The sequence below is a fragment of the Myotis daubentonii genome, chromosome 13 (assembly GCF_963259705.1).
Source record: "Myotis daubentonii chromosome 13, mMyoDau2.1, whole genome shotgun sequence".
Taxonomy (NCBI): Eukaryota; Metazoa; Chordata; class Mammalia; order Chiroptera; family Vespertilionidae; genus Myotis; species Myotis daubentonii.
In genome coordinates, this window is record NC_081852.1 from 56,846,167 (window position 1) to 56,873,613 (window position 27,447).

The 27,447-nt window shown below is 46.1% G+C and overlaps 2 protein-coding genes across 4 annotated transcripts in view; one reads left to right on the top strand and one right to left on the bottom strand.

Annotated features, from left to right (window-relative positions):
- The window catches only part of HSPA12A (heat shock protein family A (Hsp70) member 12A), a 110,774-nt gene extending 110,595 nt beyond the window's left edge, over nucleotides 1-179 (bottom strand). For 2 of the 3 annotated variants that reach the window (XM_059661535.1, XM_059661530.1), the window contains exon 1: nucleotides 44-172. In XM_059661535.1, coding sequence (XP_059517518.1) covers nucleotides 44-46 — 3 coding nt within the window. In that variant the 5' untranslated portion in view covers nucleotides 47-172. Of the gene's footprint in view, nucleotides 1-43 lie in introns of all 3 variants that reach the window. The other variant, XM_059661531.1, reaches the window with a different exon arrangement.
- ENO4 (enolase 4) lies at nucleotides 7-27,079 on the top strand. The gene is made up of 14 exons (XM_059661538.1): nucleotides 7-209; nucleotides 3,866-3,994; nucleotides 6,203-6,393; nucleotides 8,319-8,476; nucleotides 10,509-10,678; nucleotides 10,773-10,904; nucleotides 12,572-12,625; nucleotides 14,644-14,700; nucleotides 16,334-16,501; nucleotides 18,831-18,956; nucleotides 20,000-20,195; nucleotides 22,026-22,093; nucleotides 22,825-22,942; nucleotides 26,775-27,079. Exons 1-14 carry the CDS (start codon nucleotides 45-47, stop codon nucleotides 26,921-26,923), a joined length of 1,881 nt encoding a protein of 626 aa, XP_059517521.1. The 5' UTR covers nucleotides 7-44; the 3' UTR covers nucleotides 26,924-27,079.
- Nucleotides 27,080-27,447: the final 368 nt, after the last annotated feature.

The window sequence follows — 27,447 nt, forward strand, 5'->3', positions numbered from 1 at the left end:
CGGGCCCCCAGGCTAACCCCCGCGGTCGCCTGAAATCGCCTACCATGGGGGACGAAGGCGGCGGCCGCGGCTGTGGGCCCGCTAGGGAGCTGCGGAGGCTGAAGCAGCAGGCGCTGGAGTACTACCGGGAGAACGACGTCCCGCGCAGGCTGGAAGAGCTGCTCAACTCCACCTTCTACCTCCAGCCTGCCGACGTCTACGGGCACCTGGTAGGGACCTGGGACAGCACCCGCTCCCCTCCAGCCCCTCCCCCCCGCCCCGCGCTGCGGCAACGCTGTGCGCCTGCGCCGCGAGGTCGCGCACGCGCGTCGCTGCCGCGGTCGCCGTGCGGGAAGGCGATCCTGTAGGGCAGCAGCCGAGCGGGGAACCTGGGGCGGAGGTGATTCCAGAGAGAAAGTGGTGGACGGGAAGCAGCTGGAGGATGGTGGGCTCCAGGCGGATTTGTTGCTACGGCGACAGCTCGGGGCCTGCCAGGCTTCCTCGCTGCCTCGGGACCGGCCGGCCCCGGCTGCCGGTTGTTCTTGTAAACACAGACCTTAACACCGCGCAGCTCAGTTTACCCGCCTCCAGCGGCCTCCTCTTGGTCACGGGATGAACGCGCTGGCTGGCGGGGACCTCAGGCCCAGCCCGCTCCCGTTGCTTCCGAGTTTCATTCACATCAAGCCTGGCTCCTGCCTGGATGCCTGGCCCCACCTGACCAACACCCACTAAACATCCATTTCAGATCAAAGTCTTGGCTGTGCCCTGGACTGGTTGTCCTTCAGCGGTCCGTCCCTGCAGCATTTTTTTTTTTTTTTTTTTTGGATGCACAGTAAGCTCCTTGGAGAGTAGGTGCCTTTTCCTATCACCGTCCTGGTTGCTGTGCCCAGTGCGATTTCTGGCACAAACCTTAGTCTGAAGCAATGAGCAGTTAAAATAAAGCAAGCGTTTTCTCGCTTCCAGGCCCATAAGTATTAACCAACACCTACCTTCTGGAAGGCTGCGTGGTCAGGACTAGCAGGAGTTTGCACTATGGTGAGGCGTGACAACTAGCAAAGTCTGTAAATGCTGTGAAGAAGCCGGATGTGTTTACAGGGTTCAGAAGCACATGTTAGGGAGACAGTGGGTTCAGAGGATTCTTGAGGAATGTTTGTTTTTCTCTCGTAGCCTATTACATCAAAGTTGGGGGTGGACTGAGCACGAGGTGTGTATTGCGTTCCTTGTGTTAAGTGCTTTATATGTTATTTCACTTAATCCTTGGGACCCCTGTGAGGTAAAAATTATGTTCCCATTTTACAAATAAACTGGCCCAGTGGACTTAAATTTTTCCCAAGGGGCACAAAGAACTGCAGGGAGAAATCAAACCAGGTCTTTGTCCCTGGTACCCAGCAGAGGTCCTGGTACATAGTCGACACTCCCAAACTATTTATAGGATGAATGAATGAATGAATGCAACTCTGAAGTCCACTATTTCTTGTTAGAGGAAATCTTGAAAGTTAACTGGTCCAAGCTCCTCATTTTACAAAGACACCAAGCTTTTGTCTCATAGCTACTTAGAGCAAAAGCTGAGACTAGAAACTTGGACTCTGGTTCCCTGGTGTAACGCTCTTCCCAGTCTATCAGGCAGCCAGGACTTTAGTTTGCGTAGCTCTCCGGGAGTTTATACTTTGGTTAGAGGCAAAGCCAAATTGTTTTTTAAATATATTTTATTGATATTTTACAGAGAGGAAGGGAGAGAGATAGAGAGTTAGAAACATCGATAAGAGAGAAACATCGATCAGCTGCCTCCTGCACATCTCCTACTGGGGATGTGCCCGCAACCCAGGTACATGCCCTTAACCGGAATTGAACCTGGGACCTTTCAGTCCGCAAGCCGATGCTCTATCCACTGAGCCAAACCGGTTTCGACCAAAGCCAAATATTTTTTAAAATGGATACTAGATAAGGTGATATACTGTTGTGTGCTAGACTGAGGGACAGATCACTTAAGCTTACTAAAGGATTCAGGGTTGGGAAAGATCCCTGTCGGCTATAGTGTCTGGGAAAGTTTTGGCTTGGACTTTGAAGGTTGTTAAGGAATTTGGGTGGGCAAAAAAGCCCACTTTTCCTTCTCACTGCCCTAGTTTGAGCCTTCCTTATTCTCACCTAGTCTCTCCTTCTATTGTGTCCATCGCTCATAGTGCTGCCAGCGCAATGTTCCGGATCTTAAATCTGACCATCGTTCTTTTGCTTAGAAACTCCTGTGGCTACCCTTTGCCTGCCGAGTAAGATCAAACACCTTCCGGTGTGTGATTCATAGCGCTCCCCTCTCTACCTTTGGTAACCCTCCCTCCCTCCCTGGCTCCTCCATACAGCCCACTTTCCCCTAAAGCCGGAAGTTCCCACTCCCCTCCCCTTTCCTTATCCTAGTCCATCTACCAGAAGTATCTACACTGGATTTCTATCATCTACCTGTTGAAATACTGTACCTCCTCCAATGTTGAGCTCAAATGCCATTTCTTGCATGCTTCTCTTACATATTTTTTTAAAATATATTTTATTGATTTTCTTACAGAGGGGAAGGGAGAGGGATAGAGAGCTAGAAACATCGATGAGAGAGAAACATCAATCAGCTGCCTCTTGCACACTCCCCATTGGGGATGTGCCTGCAACCAAGGTACATGCCCTTGACCGGAATCGAACCCGGGACCCTTCAGTCCACAGGTCGACGCTCCATCCACTGAGCCAAACCGGCCAGGGCACTTCTCTTACATATTAAAGGATTCAGGTCCTTGTGGGCAATAGCAATACTCTTTATTCCTTCCTCACAAAATTCACAGATGAAAGTGTGTGAGACTGCGAATCAGGCAGAGGCTTAGCCCTATAATAGACTGTCATCTTGGTGGTCCCCAATGAACCACACCACCAGAGTGAACGGACTTGTGAGAGTCCCTTCCACCGTGACTCAGAACTTGGCCTTGTGACTGGCTTTTATCAAAAGCCATTGGCAGGCATGATGCAGAGGCTTGGTCAGTGCTGCCACATCACGTCTGGTAGTCTTGGAACAGCCCCTCTTAGAATCTAGTCATCATGCTGCTACGCACAGACACCCGATCACCCTGCCGCAGGGAGAGAGGTCGTGCAGAGAGAGGCCCTGGTAGTTTGAGACCTGTCTGGATGCTGAGTCATGAGCCTGGCGTGCTTACTAGAGAGCCCTGCACCTTCTGTCTTAGCGCCTGAGTAGAAACACCATCTCGAATCTTTTTATTCGGGCTCCTTGAGTGGGCTCTCACCGCAGCTTCATTCTCTTTCTTCCATCTCGTTCTTGGATCGCTCCCACATGGCTCCTGCTCTTCTCCCACATCAATGAAAGTGCTATTACCAAGGTTCCAACAATCCTCTTCGACCCGGTGGAGAAAGGAAATGGGTTAATTCTATGCGTGAACCGATGGCCAGTGCAGCACAGTCTCTGCATAACTCCTCAGCATTAAATTGTCAGAGGCCTTGCTGGGAGGAATAAAAACTGGCCCACGTAAGGCTTCTTACGTTTTAATGCATCCGTGTTCTAGGGACCAATTGACGCTGGTATCTTGGAGGGATAGGTGAGGGCCAGCTAAAGAATGACACAGGGCCTTGAACTAAGAAATGCATGTGAGTTTCTGCTGAGAGTTGAAAAGACAACAGATCACCCCATGTATCAGAGACTCAACATCAGGTGACACCCAAATCTCCGTGAGTGAGGGCGGGGCAGTTCCCACAGAGCAGCTAGACTCATCCTGGCACGAGGAGGACACTCTGGGGGTGGGGTGGGGGTGGGGGGAGTTTGTTAGAAACTAGAGTAACTGTGAATGACCTTTTAAAGGTGAGTTAGGTGTGGTATCCTGACTTTTATCTTTCTGTGTTAAAGGCAAACTGCTTTTCTAAACTTGCGAAGCCGCCCACCATCTGCAAAGTGGTGGGGAAGCATGTGCTGGACGGACTGGGGCTTCCCACCCTCCAAGTGGAAATATTCTGCACCATTCAGAATTTTCCCAAGGTACGAGGCCGCCTACATGGGTTCTTGGCTACATTTATTGTCTATTTTGTGGGAAACGAATGTTCTGAAATACAGTGTTTGTGAAACACACCCACCTACATTTTTGGTAGGCATGTACATAAAGTAGGAACCATACAATCAACCATGATGGCTTTATTATGTTTCAGTGTAATATGGTACAGACATGACATGCTAACTTGAAGACGATCCAAGGTGGAGAAAGGAAATGAAGCAAAAATCCTTTGGAAACCTGACATCATTATTATGATGAGTTCCATCAATCTACAGATAGGTTTATAGATTGATATATTTATATCTAGATTCTATGTAGATTTAGAGAGATAATAGAGTGAACTACCTAAAGAAAAATGCATTTTCACAATTTTAATAATTCATTTTAATTGCTACATTTTAGTAATTCCTATGCATTGTTAGAAGCAATTTTGCTATAGTTTCTGGAAGGAAAATAATTATGATTAAATCTGTTTGTATACTTTTCGCTATTTATTGGAGAGCTAGTGATAAAAATGAGCTTAAATATAAGGTTTTTCTAAGGGGATTTTGTTGTTGTTGCTGCTGCTAATTCTCAACCAAGGATATTTTTTTCCATTGATTTTTAGAGAGAGTGGAAGGGAAGGAGGGAGGGGAGAAGAGAGAGAGAGAAAGACACATTGATTGGCTGGCCCAACTGGGGCTGGGGATTGAACCTGCAACCAGGTATGTGCCCTGGACCAGGAATCAAACCCGTGACCCTTCCCTGCATGGTTCCACATTCTAACCACGGAGCAACACTGGCCAGGGCCTAAGGGGATTTTAACAAGGCAATAATTTTTTTTTTTCTAAATTGCAGTGTTCTGTAAGTCACATTTTAAACATTTGAAAGCTATGAGATAATGTAGTGTTTTTTTTAAAGTATAACCACAACTATGAAGTCGAGGAACTTAAGACAAAGATCAGATCTGTGGCATACACAAAACGGGGAGATCTAATACACAACACATTAATCTTTCCAAACAAGTTTGCTAAGAAACAGCTTCCATATTTAGTGTTAAAATAAAACAATCTTCTCACAAAAATCAAGACATCACTTGATTAATAAAGTCTGTTCTTTCCCTCACTTTTACACTGTCTTGCCTTCATTTTGAAATTATAAATTCATGAGAAAAGGACACATTTTGTTATGGTGTAAAAATCTTAGGAACAACAAATTACAAGTATTCAAATTTTTAATAAAAATGTTTTCCTTCCCAAAATGTAAACATCTAGTAAATAAAACACATAATATTTCAGGTCTAGAAACACCAATAATTCACTTACGAAAGAGGTGCATTTTTGTATATTTGGTGGTAGGGTCTTTGTCTTAAGTATAAAGCACTTCACCAAACAAACTAGGCCATTATTATTTAAAAGTCTTCTCCTTCACCCAGTTTCCTAATTTGAGTTGAAACTCATCAATTTCTGTAGAATTTTGGCTATAGGACCAGGCCACAGGGAAGGTCTGAATATGTAAGTCATTTGGTTAGAGAAAAATGTTTTCGTGAGACTTGGAGGCAGTCATTCATCACTTTGTGCCTGAAGGCTTCCTTAGCGAACTTCTTTCCAGTCTTCAGAGTAAAGCACAGGACCTGGGCTCCCGGAAGGGGTTGCTGCCCGCTGGAACTCCAACCAGCAGGGCATCCTTGCAGGCATTCTGCATGCAGTACTGCTGCAGCTCGGCAGCCGCCTGGGAGACCCAGCAACGTCTGAGAGGCTTCTCCAAAGCAAAGAAGGGGTGCTGGGATGGATATGGAGCATTCCAGTCACTAGGAAGGGAAACTAAACAGGTGGTGCCCTGGTTATTGACCAGCTGGCAAGTCTTGATCCTCTCCACGCCGGCCTCCAGCTTGAGCTGCTCCACCAAGCGCTGCAGGGCGTACACGCTGGCCCCGGAGGACATGGCGGCGCGGTGAGCGGCGGGGGCTGAGCGGGGGCTGAGCGGGGGCCGCCCCGGGGCGGGGAAGCCGCTGGCCCCACAAGGCAATAATTTTAAATGTCCCCTGAAGTTGTGTTCCATAGTATTTCAGTAGCTGTAAAAATACCTCAAGGAAAATTATATATCCTCATTTTCCCTTTGAAAGTAGGGATAAAATATGCACATCAAAAGCCAGATACATCTCCCATTTTCTGCAAGAGGTAGAGAAATTGTAGAACACGTTGTATTCTTTTCAGTACATTTGTTCTGTGATGATGGCGACTCACTTCGAAGTCTACGAGAATGCTGTGCCCGAGCTAGCTGAAGCGACGGAAGCAGAGAGGTTGGATGCCGTCAACATTGCTGTGCGGTGGGTCAACGAAAACATCACCCAGGAGCTTCAGGGCCTAGAGCCCTCCAACCAGGCTGAGGTGGACCAGGTGCTCAGGTAAGTCTTCCACTTTGAAATGTAAGTGTGCAGTCCTAGCCGGTTTGGCTCAGTGGAGAGAGCATCGGCCTGCAGACCGAAGCGTCCTGGGTTCGATCCCCGTCAAAGGCACATACCTCGGTTGCAGGTTCCTCCCTGGCCTGAGCCCTGGTCGGGGCATGTGCAGGAGGCAACCAATCAATGTGTTTCTCTCACATCGATATTTCTCTCTGTCTTTCCCTCTCTCTTCCACTTTCTCTTCAAAAATCAATGGAAAAATATCCTCGGCTGAGGATTAAAAAAATAAAGAAAGAAATGTAAGTGTGTGGTATAAATATATGTTTCCTTTCCATTCACCTGTCAATAAAACAGGTCTCTCATATCCATGGGATACAGCAGTTAGTCAGTTAAGAAGCCTATGCTAAAGCAGCAAGCTTTAGCATAAAATGTTGCTTTTCTTCTGAAAACCATTATTAAAATTTTGCTGTGTAAGGCTACCTAAGGACTTCCAACCTCTTTCCGTGCATAGAGCCTCCTTCCGATTCAGTAAAAAGATTCTCAGGAACAGAATTAAGATTGGAGTTGATGTCCCCTCCCTCCCTCTCCCCCCCTCCTCATATACCCTCACTGAGCATCCCACAGCCTTCCATATAGTCATAATGAATGAGTGATGCTTATTTTCTGTCCTCCAGACACAAGCAGGTCCTCCACACCTTGCCCAGCAGTTGACTCTGAGATGTGAAAACCAAGGGACTGTTTAGTGGGGCTTTGTGAGTATTGTCCAGTGCGCAGTGAAGTGGAGGCTAGCATGACTTTTCCTTTTGTGCAGGTCCAGTGCCACCATCTCTTGGCCATACGAAGGTCAACTGGATTCTGTTTCTCTAAGCTTCATCCCCTGCTAAGTTGCACATAACATTATATTTGAGTTTGCTCAGAGTTGGATCATGACCCTTGTAAAAACCTTTTTATAAAATTAGTTTTTGGTTTCTGAATGCTATTACACTTATTCCTTTTGTGTGTGTGTGTGGGGGGGGAGTTTCCTGTTATTATTCATACCTTCTATTCTGTACATTACTTCTTTTCTGAGCTTTCCTTCCCCAAACCTCTGGACTGGCTCCTCTCTAGGCCTGCTGCAGAGATGCCGTAAGACATCCCTTCCTTGTTCTCCTATTGCCAGATCCCAGGTTCTCCTCTTTCTTAACTTGCTGGATTGTATCCTTTAAAAGTAAGAAGGAGAAAAGGATGTAAAGTTTTTGAGTTCTTAACATGTGTGAAAATGTCAGCACTTTGCTCTCATGGTTGACAGTTTAACTGAGTATAGAATCCTTGTTTAAAATCAATTTCTCTCAGCACTTTAACGTCACTGCCCCACCAGCATCTGGATTATTAATTAGTCTAATGCAAATCAGATTCCCCTGTCTTTGTTGACTTATTGATGCTTTTTTGTCTACGGGAACTTTTAGCCTCTTTTCTTCTGTGTGACTGAAATTTTATATAGATGTGCCTAAGTGAGATTTCCCGAAAGTTTTTAAGCCCCACCCTCCAAAAAAAGAAGTCCTGCACATAGTGCTATATACTTCAAGTTCTATTCTTGACTCATTTTTTCTTCTGACGGTCATTTATTGAAAAAGAAAATTCAATAGCCCTTAATCAAATTACATCTTCAAATTTACTTTACAAATAGAATCAAATCTCAAATAATTTAAAAACAAGGCTGAAATCTTTAAACATTTATTTCCAGGCCAAAATTAATTTCAGTTCTTGAATACTGTTTCATAATAGCGCCATTGTATTTTGGCCTTGGAAATTGAAGCTGATTGTTCTTAAGTAGCTAAAAAGCAGAGTTAATTATTAAAACATACTGGGGTCAGCACTAAAACATGACCAAAACTACACGGGATATCCCTAAATATGCCCCTCTACCGCCATATTTTCTTGCCATTTAGGACATTCTTTGAAAATAAAGTGCAAGAAGATAATGAGGGAAAAGAATTGGAAAAGAGCCTGGAAAACTCAGCAGTACACCTGTCTTCCTCTCTGATGCCACCACCAACAACAACTCCTCCTCCTCCACCTCCGGCCAAAAAAAAAGGACAGAAGCAAGGTCAGCGGCTTATCATCTTGCAGAACCTTTAGTAACAAACATGTGAGGAAAAAGACTGAAGCTCAGACTGCCTTGTTGAAGTAGAGTCTCTTAGGTATAGCCCTAGGTTGGGCTACCAGCAGGTACCATCTACCCTCCATGCCACTTCCTTGCTTGAAGCTTCTATGTTGGGCTGTCAGGGTTTTACCCCATCTCACCCTCCGTTTATTTATTAACTTATTTTTGTAAGATGAACATAGTTCTTACCCAGAGGTGAGCATTTACGAAATACACAAAGTGCACTGAATGTGTGGCAATGCCGGAGATAGGGAAGGGGAAGGTGGCATGGGGGACCTTTAACTGCCCCTCAACATTTCCATTAGTTCATCAGGAAGCCACTCCATGTTTTAAAGATAACCAACATTTTCTCAGTCCTATGTAACATGTTAATAAACAATGTATTTGGGACACTTTGCTATTGTAAAGCAAATAATCGAAGTCATCATGGCCCTTTGTTCCATGCCTTCCAACAGTCCCTCCAGTAAGTTAATTCTGGAGCTGCTGCTTGTATTGTAACAGTATTTTGTATATCTGTCCAGCTAGAACACTCTCCTTGAGGGCATGAACCATGCTTTGTTAGCACTGCCAGTGCCTAGCATGATGCCAAGTGCAAACTAAATACCCACTTAATGTGGTTCCATTGAGTAAAAAAGCACCAGAACCAGAAAGGGACCAAAGAGACCATGGAGACAAAGTCTCTTATTTCAAAGATTCAGATGCACTACTGGATTACATGTAGAGACCATCAATGGATATTCATTTGGCGGTTGCTTTTGACTGATAGAACTTGGAACACAAGAGAAGGGAAGAAGTCAGAGGGAACAGTAACTTGTTAAACATTTACTGTGTGCTAGGTGCTTACATCTTACTCCACTTATCTTACCTGCTTGACCCAAGTAGCTCTGGGGAAAAGAAGGACAGGAGGACACAAGAGACTAATGATGGACTCAGTGGTACCTGGTCAGCCTGGGTGACCGAGAACATATGAGAGTGAAAGATGAAGGATTCTGGTTGGATGATTGGATCTGAAGGCATTTCTAAAAGAAAAGGCATTGGCTGGGGGCTGGTGAGAAAGATATCCTATATAATAAAAGGGCAATATGCAAATTGACCCTAATAGCAGAACGACTGGGAATGACTGGTCCCTATGACACACATTGACCACCAGGGGGCAGACGCTCAATGCAGGAGCTGACCCCTGATGGTCAGTGCGCTCCCACAGGGGGAGCTCTGCTCAGCCACAAGCCAGGCTGACGGCTGCCAGCACAGCGGTGGTGGCGGGAGCCTCTCCCGCCTCCTCAGCAGCACTAAGGATGTCTGACTATAGCTTAGGCCTGCTCCCTGCTGGCAAGTGGACATCCCCTGAGGGCTCCCAGGCTGCCAGAGGGATGTCTGACTGCCAGCTTAGGCCCAATCCCCCCGGGGAGCGGGCCTCAGCCAGCAGGTGGACAGCCCCTGAGGGTTCCCTGACTGCGAGAGGGCACAGGCCGGACTGAGGGACCCCCTCCCCCCCCCCCCCCGAGTGCACAAATTTTTGTGCACCGGGCCTCTAGTATAGATATATGCATGAAGAGATGTTCAACATCAAGCTGGGTATACAAGAGCTGTGGTAGTATAGAGGAAAACAAAGGATTTGGAATCCTCTCTTTTTGAACTTTCTGATAAATATTGGGCAAATCTTTTGACATCTCTAAGCCCTAGTTTTGTTATAAGGGAATGTGGGATAACAATATCTGCCCATATTGAATGTTCTACAAATTTCTTAGGCAAAATCCATGCTAAGGACTGAGCATTGGGGAGTGGTCAATGAAGTCAAACAGATAACTTGTTGGGGGTTGAGGTGGAGAATATGTTATTCCCAGCCTCAGTTTTCAACCTTTCTTTATGTTGAGCTTTTATATCTGTAAAGTAAAGCCTTAAAAAAATAGTTTCGTAGTTTTCTTAGAGTCAGACTTCCTAAAAAGGAATCTGTTATCAATGTTTTTCCCTCCAGGTCGGAAGAGTACTATCATAGAGAAACCTATCTCACCTCCAGAGCCTGTTGAACCTGTGCTCTGTGGCAGCATGGCCATAGGGGCCGTGTCACTCGCTGTTGCCAAAACCATTGCCGTGCTGGACAGTAACCCTCTGTACTTCCATATCGCATCCCTGAAGCACCATCAGGTTAGTCTCCATCACATTCCGTCACCAGGAGCCTGGGCATCTCAGTATGAAGGGACCATGTTTCTCATTTCCTCTTGCTTTTCTCCCATTTCAGGAACAGCCAGCAAAGCTAACTATTCCTTTGCTAATGGTATCTCTGGTCAGCTGTGGGAAGTCATCGCCTGGGAAGCTGAATTTAATGAAAGAAGTGATCTGTATACCCCATCCTGGATTAATGGCTAAACAAGTACCTTACATTATCTCAGGCTACTTTTTCTAAAAAAAGATATACTCTATCGTCAATGTTTTTTTAAGCGTAGGTCCCCAGACTTACGACTCCAAAGGAGAGGGAATTCAATGTAAAATGAGAAAAAACATGTTAACACATCAGGGAAAGGGGAAGAAAGCAAAACCTCCAACAAACGGGAACACGGTCAGACCACCTGGGATCTCGGGTTCATTACAGCGCTGACTCATGCTAGTGGCTTACAGGGGAGCCACTTGCGTGTAACCGTGCAGGCCTTCTCCTGGGAGAGCTGAGCTATCTGGTCCATGCACTCCAGCAGCAACAAGAGGGAGCCGGCACTTTCCTAGTAGCCCATTCTGCTGAGTTAGAAACTCCAGGGCCCGAAGATGAGAGATGGCAGGTTACCAGGCACATAAGAGAGGGTTAGTGCATGTTTATGGACTATGGAATGAAGGAACCCTAAGTTGCATTTTTACTACTTAGCGGTGTGCTAGTGTCTATATTGTTCTTCATGTCTTGGCTGAGTCAATATCCTTTTTTAAAAATTTTTATTTTGGTTAATACCCAAGGATTGAGTTATGTGCCCTTGACCGGAATCGAACCCAGGACCCTTCGGTCCTTGGGCTGATGCTCTGTCCACTGAGCCAAACCGGCTAGGGCAATATCCTTCTTTAAATACTCATGAAGTATTCTACTAAGTAGGTATTGGGGAGCACTTCAGTGTTCATGTTCTATAGGGGATGTTTAGGGAGAAAGTACAGGAAGCTCCATCCCCTCTGCTAATACAGTGATACAGTGAAAAGTCATTGTTTTTTAAACCCCAAGACGGTTTGTGGTAAAGAATTCTTTTTTAAAGAGAATAACCATTGCCTCCCAATTTGTCAGTTGGAGACTAGGCTTTATCTCTGGCTCACCATTTGTCAGATCAAATTCAGATCCTGGTGCCAGGATCTTTCCTGTAATGAAGACTGGGTGTGCGGTGTAGGTACCAGAGCACTGGCCCACCATTCTTTATCTGCCTTCATATGCAGATCCCACTGTCATCAGAATACGCTTTCCCACTTTTTTTTTTTTTAAATATATTTTATTGATTTTTTACAGAGAGGAAGGGAGAGAGATAGAGAGTTAGAAACATCGATGAGAGAGAAACATCGATCAGCTGCCTCCTGCACATCCCCCACCAGGGATATGCCCGCAACCCAGGCACATGCCCTTGACCGGAATCGAACCTGGGACCCTCCAGTCCACAGGCCGACGCTCCATCCACTGAGCCAAACCGGTTTCGGCGCTTTCCCACTTTTTAAATGACCGTGGGTTTACAGGAACTCAAACACTATCATGCAGAATCCCTTCGTGACCTGTGACGTGTAGTGAAAGAAGGTCCCGTCAAGAGACCGTGAAATAGAATGAAGTGAACTTGATCCAACCATCTGAACCAGCCAGCTCTGGACAACGCAGAGAGGATACTGAGGAGGAAGAGCCTCTCATTCATGTTTGATGGACGGGAACCTGAGGGCTGACGATTAGCATTTAATCTTCTGATGTCATAGACCTTGTCCGGGACCCTACAAATATTCTGAGTTAGAAACAGCCGTGTGTGGTGAAAATTTTTATATTTAAAACTTCTAAACTGCTGTTGTGGAAGATCATGTTTATTCTGCTTACAGGGTGTGGAGATGCTTATGGAAATTCAGAAGCAAATAAGCAAGACAATTGAAACAGTAAGTAACCTATGGCATCTGGTTACTGATGCTCATATAACTTCTAGTGCCCAAATTATAGTTGGTTATGGAATTAAGCCAATAGTGTTATTGATATGGAAAATGTGTTCGTTTGCTTTGGGTTTCCCAAGCTTATAAGCTGTGGATCCAGCTTATAATGGTACGTAATCTCGTTTTGATTTCTGAGGCAGCTGGCTCTGTGCTAAGATCATCCTTACGATTCATAGGGAAGAGAGGACTTGGCCCCTAGGATGTGAGAGGCAGTTTGGAGTAACAGTTAAGGCACAGGCTCTTGTGTCTGCTTAGAGTTCCAGTGTTGGGCAAACAGGTGGGCCACAGAGGCAGGATGGCAGGCAGCTGTGAGTTGCCAGCTGTGCCATCGTTGACGGGCAGGGCTGAGGCCAGGAGAGGGATCTGATCTTTGCCTATAAATTTGCAGACATGGTACAGAGTTCCCAAACACCCCTCCACCCGGTTTCCCCCAGTGTTACAGGACATAATGTAACAGGACAGAATACCATGGTATGCTTGTCAAAATTAAGAAACCAAAATGGCACATTGCTAGAACTAAACTCCAGACTTTATTCAAATTTCACTGGTTTTTCCACTAATGTCCCTTTCCCATTCTAGGATCCAATCCAGGATCCCCCATCCATTTACACGAGGCTTTTGGAAGCCCTAGCCTTCAGCCCCTGTAGCATGGGGGCCGAGACACAAGGGCATGGGGGCTGAGGAAGGAACTTGGGCTCCAATGCTGTCTGGCCAGCACAGAGTCCATGCAGGTGGGGGCACCTCCCTCCCCTGTAGTGATGGGGTCGGGGAGGAAGCCATACAGTTGATCAGAATCGCTTTAAGCACCAGCTTGAAGCCAGGTCTGTGACACTATTCAGAATGCAAACCTCTTTATGGGTGACCCGCCTGCAGATTTGGAAAAGCTAACCCTGACCTTGCACTCTGCTTTGCCCCTCCTTAGCTGTGTGACGATGACTATCCATCTCATGGGGAGATTGTGAGGAGTAAATGAGTTCAATACAAGCAACGTGCTCAGAGTAGGAGCTGGCATAACAGTGAGCAATACATACTGGAGGTTGTTATCAGAGCAGGTGGAGGAAATCCGACCTCGAGGATGAGGACATTCAGGTTATCTGAGCTTTCTGCATTCAGCCCGACTTTCAAACATCTTACTGCCTTTTGATTATACAAGTAGCTCATGAACGTGCTTATGAAAATTCAAATACTGGTAGAGCCGGTCACCCCTGCCCCCAGCTCCCCACCGTGCCCATGCCTGCCCTGTGTCTCTCCTGCCTGGCACGTGGCCCCGCTCCTGTTATTTTTACCAGGGGAGAGAAAGGTCAGCTGACTCCATAGTGCACAGAGCAGGATCACTGTATTTGCATGTACTCAAGTGTGAACCATGCTGATTTTTGACAAGACCCCGTTAATAGCCAGTAAATGCTGGACATGAAAGTGTACCCTTATCAGTCCCCCAAATTGTGGGAACGTCTCTTCGGGAAATATCTTTGCTGTTCATCTCAGCTGACTCTAACACACATCAGTCACCAGATTTAATGACCCTTGGCTGTTTCCAAAAGTCACCCCCCGCCCCTTGTAGGAGAAAGTTGTTCGTACCCTGATAATATTTGAAACAACATGTTGGGCTTGTGAAAGCAAATCCTACAGTGGTCTTATTCCTTAAGGGCAAGGAGGGGACTCTGCATGCACAATACTTTATTTATATGAGTAGAAATGCATGAGTAAGTATCTACATGCCGCATAGATATGATTGGAGGCAGGAGGTAAGGATGAACTAGTGGGAACATGTGCCTGATTTTGAGAAATAGTTTAGGGTTTATAAAAGTAGGGAGTGGCTGGCATGATTTGAGAGTGTGTGTGTGTGTGAGAGAGAGAGAGAGAGAGATTGATTCACAGTGTGACTGGCTGGGCTCCAGAGGCCAGAGGACCTGAACTTCACTTGCTGCCCACAGATAAGTGATACCTCGCTATCTTCTGTCCCACAGCCCCCTCCTCCAAAAGCAGAGATGAAGAAAGGGCATAATGGAGGCAAAAGAGGTCAGGTCAGTATCTTGCCTTTTTACCACCCTTGTATGTGACCCAGTTTATCTACGTATCCCCTGCCCCTTGGTCTCTCCCACAGTCACTTTGCTCCAAGACCAGGGTTAATGCAAGGGAGAGTCTGCACCAAACCAGAGGCACTGAACCAGGCAACCGAGAGCTGGAATATCGCTCAGCCCTCACCTTTCTGCCAGCAGGCATCTAGCCAACCAACGGCTCTGAGGAGCATTCTGAGTAATAGGGTTACTTTTGAAACCCGAGGCAAAATGCTGGGGAAGTTGAATCTCTCTGCTAACTAAATGAAACGCATATCAGGTGCTTTAGATTTTAATCGTGCTACTACCAAGGAGAGAAAGGCACAGAAAGATAGCCACTCCTTACATCTGGTCCCCGAAGACACTGAGGCACCATTTCCAATGACACATTGCCAGATCTCAGATTTTGCCAGAAGAGTAAGGCACACGGTTCTTGGGAAAGTTTGCCATGCTGGCTGCAAGAGCCTTGGGAGACACGGCAAACTTGTTCAGTTGGTCCCTTTGGTATTGTGGGTGCTCTGAACACAAGAATTTCCCCAACTCTTCCTTTATTGAACAGAAGGTTCCTCTCACTAACATTAGAAATGTTGGATGTACTGAAGGGTCCCAGGTTTAATTCCGGTCAAGGGCACGTATCTTGGTTGCAGGCTCAATCCCTGATCCCTGGCCCTGGTTGGGGCACATGCAGGCGGCAGCCAATCGATGTGTCTCTCTCACATCTCTGTCTCTCCCCTCCCTTCCACTCTCTCTAAAAATCCATGGGGAAAAAATCCTCGAGTGAAGATTACAACTACAATAAAAATGTTGGATGGTTCTTAGAATTAACTAGGGCTACTGCCAGTAACCAGGGGATATTTAGAGCTAGGTTCCCATTAGCTCTTGAGTGTGGTTCACACACACTCACACACACACCCTTAAGCCCTCAGAAGGACTGATATCGCTTCAACTTAGGCGATGATCGCATGGTGCATGGTTTATGGCCCAGGCACATCAAGGCTGGCCTCCCGGGAGAGGCGTGTGGCTGCCTTGCCCTGGCGTCCTTTGACTCCTCAGATCTTTTTCCACTGAAATCTACCCTCAGCTGCACCCTCGGAGCTGAAGTCTTCAGTCCTTTTTAAAATGAAAGCGCTCCTGAAGGAGGGCCGCAGTGCTGAGTGTTAGCAGTTATATTCTCCTAAAGGAAAAGGGAGCACGGGAAAGAGCAGGTTTGGGGGAAGAGGGCAGAGGGAGGGACAGGCAGGACAGACGTTTACAGGGACAGCCTGGAAAGTCACCAACCTGGTGGTGCGGCTCAGGTGAGCCCACGAGCCAGGGCAGAGCCAGTGAAGGGATAACACGCACACCCAGAAGACAGGGAAGTTGTTCTCCGGGCCCCGCTCAAAAACCTCGGCTAGGAAAGGAAGAAAATTACTCCCAGACACCGCAGGGCAAACCTGTGCCCCGAGGTCACCCAGAGGTGAGTGGGACCGAGACAGAGGATTAATCCAGAATCAGAGGAGCCCCCCTCTGGAGAGCTGTTTCTAAAATGCACCCAACTCGGGAGACTCCCAGAACAGTGACGTGCTGTGTTTACACCCGTCATTTTCCTTTGACCTTGCAGCAGCCGGTCACTGGCAAGATGTCCCATCTGGGCTGCCTGACCATCAGTTACGACACCATAGAGCAGCCCCTGCTCACCATACAAGGAATCTGTGCGAACCTGGGGCTAGAACTGGGGACGAATCTCTATCTGGCCATCAACTGTGCTGCGCATGAGCTGGTGGACTATGTAAGTTCCTTCTGCAGAACATTTGCTTTTGGTTGACGTCACATTATTTTTAAGTTAGAACTGAAAGGAAGAGCTGATCTGTATATTTTTCAAATAGATCTCTTTTTGTTGTTGTTAATTTAAGGGGGTGGGGGGGACCCAAATATAAATGGAGTTAGCTAATGACCAGAGAATACATGATTTTTAAAAAGAAACAGAAAACATCCTAAGTATATATAGACATTCTGTCATAAAAGTGACTAGAATGGGTTGCTTACATTGCAATCATGAGAGCTATTGAAACATAATTTCACGGACTGGGATGTTTTGCTGAGTACAGTCACTTGGTTGGTAAATGCTGAACTTGTCAAGCGTGAAAAGTAGACCCGCTGTAAGTGTGTCTTGATAAACCCTTCTAGACACGTGGCTCTCGGAGTTTGTGCTGTGACTCACTTTTTAAATATAAAAATATTTCCAAGTTATTGAAGTTTATGGGTATATTTAGAGAATATACCCAATTAAGCCCATCACAGTGTTATCCACAGTCTGGGGGAGGGCAGAGCGTTAGTGATGAAACTTCACCTAGGGACCACACCACATGAAGTTATTTTAAAAAGCAAGAGAATGGAAAACAGGTTTTATCTAAGAATGTTGTAGCCCTCACTTCCTTGGAGGACTTTATCAGCAATGAACCTTTAAATGTGGGAAGTAGTTATGTTAGGAAAGCTATTACAGGTTGTCTGTTTCATACACATACTTTTTCCAAATTCATAAATGCTGAGTCCAGGTTTTATAAAATGCCCAGCACGTTCATATGCATTTATGGTGACTTGGTAGTTAATGTCAAATTCAGAAGATATGACCAAATAGAATTTCACTTTGATTTAGCATTCTAACTTTCAATTTCAAAGGAGAATCTGAACAGTATATAGAAACCCTAAGTTTCAGCTGATTTCTAAAAGTTCTTTTACTTTTCTAAAGAAACTAAGCACATAAAGGAATGTTTAATGTAATTTCCTATTCTTCACGTAATGATTGGTTCTTAGGCATACCATTAAGAAAAATAATTGCATGTTTTCATCAGTAACGAATACCAAGAACTATGACTATACTGACTCCTAGTGCTAACTTGAATGGGTATTTATTGCTCAGATTGGGTAAAATATATTAGCTTGACATCACATAATTCTTACCATAATGTTAGTTCAAAGTCTAGCATTTCCTTACTGACAAGATAGGAGTTTAAAACGTTCAAGTATAGAAACTAAAAGTTCTTGCCCTTCGCCGGTTTGGCTCACTGGATAGAGTATCAGCCTGAGAACTGAAGGGTCCCAGGTTCGATTCCAGTCAAGGGCACGTTCCTTGGTTGCAGGTTCCATCCCTGGCCCTGGTTGGGGCGCGTGCGGGAGGCAACCAATCGATGTGTCTCTCTTAAGTCAATGTTTCTCTCTGTGTGTCTCTCTCCCTCCCTTCCACTCTCTAAAAATCAATGGAAAAATATCCTCAGATGAGGATTAACAACAACAACAAATAAACTAAAAGTCCTTGATGCTATTCAGTGTGAAAAAAGTTATGAAGTTCTTTGCATTACGGATTTCTTAAGAACCTGCTTCATTCCAATGGAATCCAGTCCATTAGCGGCAGCAGCAGGAAGTCACTAGCAAACCAAACAGCCATTCCGTTCCCTTCCAGCTCCCTCAGTATCCCAGGTGCCATCCCTGAACACAGACTTGGAGGAAAGGTGCTGTATTACAGAGAACCTACAGATCCCACAGCCCTGCTAACCTCTGTACCTAATGACTTGGGGGCTCACCAGACTTCAAATGAATGGGGCTGCACTAGAATTACACTTTCAGGACAGAACTGGTACTACTAGAACCTGCATGCTGAGAAAGGAGTGCCTTCACATAATCACTTTATCTTTCAAAAGCCTAGCCCTGCTTTCAAATGCTAGAATATTCCCAGCAGAAGAAATCCGCTTGTTCAGTGTGAGCTGGAAGATGGTGGGTTCTGGCGAGTGGGCAGGTTTGCATGGCACTATGGTTTGTTTTATGAACTTAGGTTGTTGCCCATCTACCTAAGCACCACATCATAAACCTTAGTTTTTTGTGCAGAAGGCTTCATCCGAAGTCACTGGGTGATGCATCAAAGGGGATGGTGACTTGGTTTCCCCAGGTTCATATGCAACAGATGTTAAAAGTAAAATGGGTACATTTCTTATGTGAATATGGCCTGAAAAGAATCTGTTTGCAATCTTTTATGTGAAATGAATGAAAATGTGTTTGAACCCCATCTTTAACATTTGAGGAATTCAGTGTTTACCCTCTAATATATTCCTTACACTCGCCAGAGTAAGGGGAAGTATGAAGTGATGATGGGAACATACAAAAACACCACTGAGATGGTTGACCTGTATGTGGATCTGATCAGCAAGTTCCCTTCAATTATCGCCTTAATTGATCCTTTCAGGAAAGAGGTAAAAGGGTTCGCCTTGAGTTTTATAATAAAATCTCATTCTTTTGGATCTGTCATTTGAAATGTGTTGTAATTTGGGCTGGGAATGAGTTGCTTTCTTCCGGCATCTATGGGAAAAGGCACTTACTAAGCAAATGAATCGCAGAAACACAATGACCTAGGAGTGTGCCTGTCCACGGAATGAAGCAAGCTATCCGCAGGCACTTCAGGAGTAGCCGTACATTTACAAGCAACTTTACTGAGGGCCACTGAGCCCGCTGTGCTAGCGGGAGCCTCAATAGGTTAATCGTAGATCATTTTCAAGTGCTCATGGAAACAGGACTTCCACCAGGCCAACTGTTTTTAACCTAAATCCAGTTACTGCATATGCAGGAGAGTAACAAAGCCATACTTTTTTAAAAAAAGGTTTGACTTATTTTAATCTATTCAAGCTAATGCCTCTATCAAGGGTTGTTTATGTGCCACAAAACTGAAATTCTCGATTTGTGACTGTTAGAACCATTAGATGAACTGAACAGACACCCTCTCTGAGATAACGCCAAGGTTTCACATCTGGGGCAGGAAGTGTCGGGTCTGGTTGGGAGCCCCAGGCTCTCTCAGTCCTGTCTTCCCTTTCACAGCCTTAGCTCCACCCAGGCGCTTGCGGGAGGCACAGACTGAGCTCGGGCTTTCATCTTGTCTGTTTACCAGAAATAACAGAATCTTCTAACCAGCCAATCTTTAGCAACATTACGGGTAATACAGTGGGCGAGGAAAGCCTGGGTTTGAAGAGCTTCAGAATCAACGTGGAGAATAGCAACTAATGTGTATAAACATTTTATTCGCTAGATCTTTACACTCAAATGTAATCGTTTTAAGCTTCTGCTCCGAGGAGCTCGTTAATCCGTGTGGCTGTGGTGTAGGCACCCTTCAGCTGCAGGTGCGAAAAGGAAACCATTGTGTGTTATCTCAGAAAGGCGTACAACTGTATGTGCTATATGATTCCTGTTGTTCTGTGGTTGTGTTCAATACCTTATAACGATCAATTCTTAAATATTCACCCAGGACTCTGAACAGTGGGACAGCCTCTATAATGCTCTTGGTTCCAGGTGTTACCTAATTGCGGGAAGTGCCTCCAAAAGCATTTCCACACTTCTAGAGGAAGGCAACATCAGCACCCCCAAATCCAGTGGGCGGATCATAAAGCACACCAATCAAACGACGATGTCTGATTTGGTGGAAATAAGCAACCTCATTGACAGTGAGTAAAAAAGTCGAGGTCGCAAAGACTCAGCACGAACTCGGTTATACAAGAAGCCGAAAACAGGCTGTACGGTGGCTAATAAGAAGCATGGGCTGAACCTGGGAGGGAAAAAACAAACCCCGGCCCGCCGCCTATGAGGGATCTGGTGCTGGGAAATAAAAGCGGCTTCTTCACTCCCCAGCACCCCCTGTCAGCCCCAGCCCCGGAGGGCATCTCCTTTAGAGAGGGCCACCACGAAGGTGTGGCCAGGCCACTGCCCTGTCAGCTGCACATGACAGGACAAGGATCCCACTTGCCCACACTGGCTTTTTTTATTTTTTTTATTCCTCAGGTTTCACTTTCTTACCACCTTGAGGTCTTTCAACATGCTGCTCCCTCCGCCTAGAATGCTTTGCCCTGTCCTGTTAGGTGGCTCCCTACTCCTGACCCTTCGGGTCTTCTTGCCTTAAGTGAAGCCTCCTCGTGGCATATACAGGGTGGGGCAGAAGGAGGTTTACAGTTGTGAGTACATGAAGCAGAGTTTATTCGTGTATTATTACTTATTACTATGTTATTGGCCGTACAAATAACTGTAAACCTACTTTTGTCCCACCCTGTCTCTGCCTTCCCTGACTCCCTCCACCCCTTGCAGCAAACCTTTCTCAGAGCAGCTTTATATTTATTTCCCCTTTGTAGTACTGGCCAGTTACTCGTGCCATTATTTAGTGCCGGGTATCTCCCACTTGACTGTAGACTTCCACGAGTTCATGGGAGTCTTGTTCGCTTCCGCACAGTCCCTGAAACATAAATATCAGGAAGTAGGCAGGAGGCTAGTCTCAGACCTGGAGCAGGACTCACAGTGGGACTGGCATCCAGAGGCCTGGGCGGGTGCCGGAGAAAGGAATGAGATGCCTGTAGACCCCAGGCCTGAGGCTGCCCTGGTCCAGGGCCCAAACTCGACAGTCAGACCATCACTCACTTCAGGTTGCCGCTGTAGCTCCCGCCTCTGAACACGCAAACACTGTCCCTGTAGGGAGAACTTTGGCTCATAGTCCTTGTAGACTTGGGTAAATTCCAAGGGGTTTTGAGATCCTGAAATGATTCAATACTATCCACGCTGCTCTTCTGATAAGTCAACATTCAGAATGACAGGCCCCTTTGAATAAAATTCTACACAGTGAGTTGTAAAATACATTAGGCCAGTGGTTCTCAACCTTCTGGCCCTTTAAGTACAGTTCCGCATGTTGTGACCCAACCATAAAATTATTTTCGTTGCTACTTCATAACCGTAATGTTGCTACTGTTATGAATCGTAATGTAAATATTTGAAACACTGTCCTTGTGAAAGGGTTGTTCCACCGCCAAAGGGGTCGCGACCCACAGGTTGAGAACCGCTGCATTAGGTACATCAACTCCCCATGCGATGCCTGGCATTTAAATGTCCTGACTCAAAGATGCACTTTCCTAATTGAACAAGCACGAAATTGAATCGTGGCGTACAGCTGTGGTCTTAGAAATGCTGTCGATCTAATCTGAGCATTTCCCCCCTTTAGGGGTAATACTGGTGACTCTTACTTACAATTTGTCATACCTTAAATTTGACGAAAGGTAGCATTCATTTAGTATTTAGCATCCAAGCTACTGGAAAGGGGTGAACAGATAAAACCAGGTATTGCGGGGGAAGGGGAAGCAAGCATTTGGGTTAGAATTCTTAGGTGGTCAAACAGTTGAATTGTCACGGGAAACTTTTAAATCTCTGGGCATGTTTACATGTTGCTCTCAGAGGCTCATGCATTTGCAAACTGTTTCTGTACCGCGGGAAGCTGAAAAGAACTCCTCTGCCTGCAGGTAAGAAGCACGTGGCTGTCTTTGGAAGCGCGGAAGGGGAGTCTGCAGACGACAGCCTCGTGGACCTGGTAAGTGCTGCAGGCTGGTCAGCTGCAGAATTGCCAAAACATCGCTTTTATCGGGAACCGGTATTTCAGAGAAATACAGGCTTTGGCGGAGAAAGTCCTGTAACCTTTTAAAAAATAGACTTGCCTCCTCCCTGTTGCGAAGAGCTAAACTTTGACCTTTTAAAAAGAAGAGAAATGGAAGTCCTGGGGAAAAGGATGAGCACACTTAAATGACTGGGGTGTGCCCCTGCCGTCTCACCTCCCAGAATGAAGTGAGGAAAGCCGGCGCGCTCTCAGGCAGTCAGCGAGCCCACACGACCAGGGAGGGGTGATGCAGTGACACTCCCTGTCTGACACCCTCAGCTTTAAGCAGGCCCCCTTACCTATGTAAGACAGAAAATGAAGTGATGAGTGAAACACGCAAACAGCACACAGGGAGAGTGTCCTTTAGCAAAAGGTGATTTCTCCATTTCAAAAAAGTTGTCTTTTGCCCTAGCTGGTTTGGCTCAGTAGACAGAGCGTCAGCCTGCAGACTAAAGGGTCCCGGGTTCAATTCCTGCCAAGGGCACGTGCCTAGGTTGCGGGCTCAACCCCCACTAGGGGGTGTGCAGGAGGCAGCCGATCAATGGTTCTCTCTCATCATTGATGTTTCTATCTCTCTCCCTCTCCCTTCCTCTCTGAAGTAAAAAAAATTAATTAAATAAATAAAAAATAATAAATAAATAAAATAAGTTGTCTTTTCCCTGCTTAAGGCCATTGGACTGGGTGTCCAGTTTATCAAGTTGGGAGGTCTTTCTCGCGGCGAACGGGTGGCCAAGTACAACCGCATTTTCACTATAGAGGAAGAACTTGTCCAGAACGGAACACTGGGTATGTGCTGCTTTCTTGCTTTGTTTTCACTTGGCCGTGAACAAGAGAACAAAGACGGGAAGAGGGGGAATAGAAGTCCCCCAGCAGGAGGGCAGGGGGCTCCAAAGACTAGAAATAAGAGCTGACAAACCAGGATGGCAAGTGCCACAATGTGCATTGTTTCCTTCATGGATTATCTGTTTACCTGAATGTTTAACACTCTCGCCAGCTGTTCCTCTTGATAAATAGGCTGCGTGATGCTTTTCAATAGAATTGATTGATTGGAATCTCCAAGCCTACCTTTTGTTGTGGTACAAATCAAAGCTGAGGTTTCTCTGCACAACCCAGGAGAATTAAAGGCAGGTTTTTCCTGATGGCTTTTGGAAACCACTCATTTTTCTGAAGACAAGTAGGCAGCGTGTTCATGTTAATGTTGTGCTTTGGGAAGGCTGTCGTCTCAAGAGAAAGGAACCAATCACCCATGGCATGAAACCTTGGTAAATTTGCATGGGTCCAATCACCTTGTATACTGGTTTAACTGGAGAGAAACACCCCAAATATGCAGTTTTACTTTTTATATTATTTTTTTTTAAATTAAATCTTTATTGTTCATATTATTACATTTGTTCCTTTTTTTTCCCCCCCATAACTCCCCTCCTCCCAGTTCCCACCCTACCCTCCGCCCTCACTCCCCACCCACTGTCCTCATCCATAGGTGCACGATTTTTGTCCAGTCTCTTCCCACATCTCCCACACCCCTTTCCCCCCCAAGAATAGTCAGTCCATTCCCTTTCTATGTCCCTGATTCTATTATAATCAACAGTTCATTCTGTTCATCAGATTATTTATTCACTTGATTCTTAGATTCACTTGTTGATAGATGCATATTTGTTGTTCATAATTTGTATCTTTACCTTTTTCTTCCTCTTCCTCTTCTTAAAGGATACCTTTCAGCATTTCATATAATCCTGGTTTGGTGGTGATGAACTCCTTTAGCTTTTCCTTATCTGTGAAGCTCTTTATCTGACCTTCAATTCTGAATGATAGCTTTGCTGGATAAAGTAATCTTGGTTGTAGGTTCTTGGTATTCATCACTTTGAATATTTCTTGCCACTCCCTTCTGGCCTGCAAAGTTTCTGTTGAGAAATCAGCTGACAGTCGTATGGGTATTCCCTTGTAGGTAACTGAGTTTCTTTCTCTTGCTGTTTTTAAGATTCTCTCTTTATCTTTTGCTCTTGGCATTTTAATTATGATGTGTCTTGGTGTGGTCCTCTTTGGATTCCTTTTGTTTGGGGTTCTCCGCGCTTCTTGGACCTGTAAGTCCATTTCTTTCACCAGGTGGGGGAAGTTTTCTGTCATTATTTCTTCAAATAGGTTTTCATTATCTTGCTCTCTCTCATCTTCTGGCACCCCTATAATTCTGATGTTGGTACGCTTAAAGCTGTCCCAGAGGCTCCTTACACTATCCTCGCATTTTTGGATTCTTTTTTCATTTTGCTTTTCCGGTTGGATGTTTTTTGCTTCCTCGCATTTCAAATCATTGACTTGATTCTTGCGCTCCTCTGGTCTGCTGTCGGGCGTCTGTATAATATTCATTATTTCAGTCCGTGTGTGCTTAATTTCTATTTGGTTCCACAATATAAGATCGAGGGTCTTATTAGTTTTCATGTAGAGCTCATTAAGTTTATCCGCAGCTTCTAAACACTTCTTGAGAGACCTTAAAAGTGTGGTTCTGAACTCTATTTCTTCCATTGACAATTTTGTCCTGTTTCTTTGTCTCCGCATTTTGTTATGCTTCCTTGGTGCACCCCCTAGTGGTCTTTGTTCGCAGTCTTATAGATAAATCTTGATTGCTGTAGCTAATTCCAGGGAGGGTTTGACCTCCAGGCCAAGTGGCTATGAGATTCAGCTGTGTCAGCGGTGAGAGAACTTCTGTCCTCTAGGGAGGTGCTAATCTAGCCTTTGCCTGAGGCTATCCGGCAAATGCCTCTGTGCAGGGCTTGGGCAGGGCGGGTCGAACAGGATCAACAGTGTGGGCCGGAGAGAGTAGTTATGGCGGCTCTCAGTCCTGTCCCAAGGGGCTCTGCCTCTCTGAGTCCCAGCACCCGCTGCAAAGCTGGGAGAGAAAGCTGCACTCGCTCTGACCGAAGCCAGACAGTCCCGCTTCTTCCGCCTGAGTCTGGGTCCCTAAAGACTCGCCCGGATCTGGAGCTCAGAGTCTGCGACTCCCTCCCGATTGAAAACAACAACCGCGCCCTCCGCCGCCAGCCCGCTCCGCGCACTCCGCACCTCAGAATTTGACTTCACCACTGCGCCTCCTCTGAGTGTCCGTGTGCGTTTCTCTTTCCTCCTAGTTGTAGGACTTCCACTCAGCCAGCGCCCCTGTGGTTCTGGGTGATGTCCCTTCCGTTTTTTGGTTTCACTTTTGAAGTAGTTGTTCAAAGCAGCAAACTCCGGCGTTAACCTATGCCGCCATCTTGGTTCCCTTTTTATGTTATTGATGGTGATGGCCAGAAGTACCTTTGTAGCACACAGAGACATTAAAATAGCGGTTCTCAACCTGTGGGTCGCGACCCCTTTGGCGGTCGAACGACCCTTTCACAGGGGTCACCTAAGACCATCCTGCATATCAGATATTTACATGACGATTCATAACAGCAACATTACAGTTATGAAGTAGCCACAAAAATAATTTTATGGTTGGGGTCACAACATGAGGAACTGTATTTAAAGCGCCAGAAGGTTGAGAACCACTGCATTAAAAGAAACCAATAGTTATTGTGGAATTCTAAAGCTACTTTGTATTTTAAGATAGAATAAATGAATTGGTATACTGAAAACAGTATATGTTATTTACATAGTGCTGACAATGAAAACATGACCCTTTCCTGCATGCTGTAAATGAAGTCTATTGAAGGAGGTAGACGCATTGTAGACTGTATTGGGGAGCACACCCATGGAAGCAAGGAAGCAGTCCTACTTTATGACTCAACACATACATCAAAGAGGAAAAAATAGAGACACCAACAGAACTTGTGATTATAAATTTGTCATGTTTACCATCACGATCCTGAAACACACCCTAAGATTCACAGAAAAAGAAGATATAATCGGGAGGCCATTTCTGAGTCACGTAAAGGCAGTCAAAAATTACTTGGTGGTGTTTGGTGTGTGACACGGGCCTGTTGTTTCAAACAGGTAACAGTATATCCTTCCTACACACGCCTGATTATTTTTTATGTCATACTGACTCATGGAGGCCTTAGGTTCTTACCCGACTTATCACATCTCCAGCCAGACCTCCTACCACGAGGGAAACAGCCGCTTCAGGGCATCCAAAAGGACCCTAGTGACCGGGGACCAGCCCTCCCTGGTGGCAGCGCAGGCCCCTGGATGCACAGATGAATGAGAATGCTCGGACACTGGCGGTGCTCCATAAACATGAGCAAACCGAGCGCCGGGAAAACAGCTAAGGAAACACGGTCCCTGCCCACGGGGACCAGACCGGAACAGTCTGTCTGCACTCGTTTACCGCGGGGTCGTCAGTAGCAATGGTTTGTGCTCGTGTACAGGACGGGCCTTCCCTCTAATTTACCTTCTTCCTCGTAGCCTTTCCTGCTAAGCCACTGCCCAAGTCCGCCGCATGTGGAATGTCCCAGAAGGCTGTGTAAGGGTGCAGTGCACACCGAGAAGAACAAGTGTCCCGCAGTTAATGTGTAACCAAAACAGGCCCGTTGGAATGGTTCTGGAACCCTCTCTGATGGTGGTGGGGCACCTCTGAGGATGATCTTTAAATCAAACAGCATCGGCCTCGGATCGGACAGTGAACACTGTTGTCGTTGCTTTCCAATAGGTTTCAAAGGAGAACTCACCTTTGTCCAGCTGAACGAGGAAGACGAAAAGGCCGCCGAGGAGCCGGAGGCCGTGGCCGCCGAGGCCGGTGAGCTGCCCGGGCGCCCGGAGCCCATCTTCCCCACCGAAGTCATAGAGGAAGCGGCCTGAGCTCGAGCGCTTCCGGACCGGGCTGTCCACACCCACGTCCAGCCACACCCGTGTTTTCAGGCCGCAGGTCTGAAGCCTTTCTTCTTCATCTTGGTTTTGCTCTAAAACTTCACTAACTTTGTGCTCCTTCTCCTTTACCATTTGGTGAAATACACATATAGCCTTTCTGCCTGTGTGCGGTCCGTGTCTCACAGCCATCACCCTTCCAGGGAGGTTCTGTTTACGAACCTGCGCTCCTGTCCACCGGGGAGGGAAGGGGATGACCTCGTAAAAGTATCCGGGACCTGTGTTGCCAGCTCCGGACTCAGTTCAAACACCTCACACTTTACAAATGAAAACATCTCTGAAAAGCAAATCTTTTCCACCAGGAGCTCTCTGTGCCGGGAACACGTGTGCATCTGCGTTTACATTACACACCTGTGCTAGGAAGCACAGACACGGATTTGTAGCCAACCTCACGCGGGAGTAGGAGAGTTTCACCGTCCTGTGTAACAGCCAAGCAGTTGCCTTTGCCCCGATTCCCT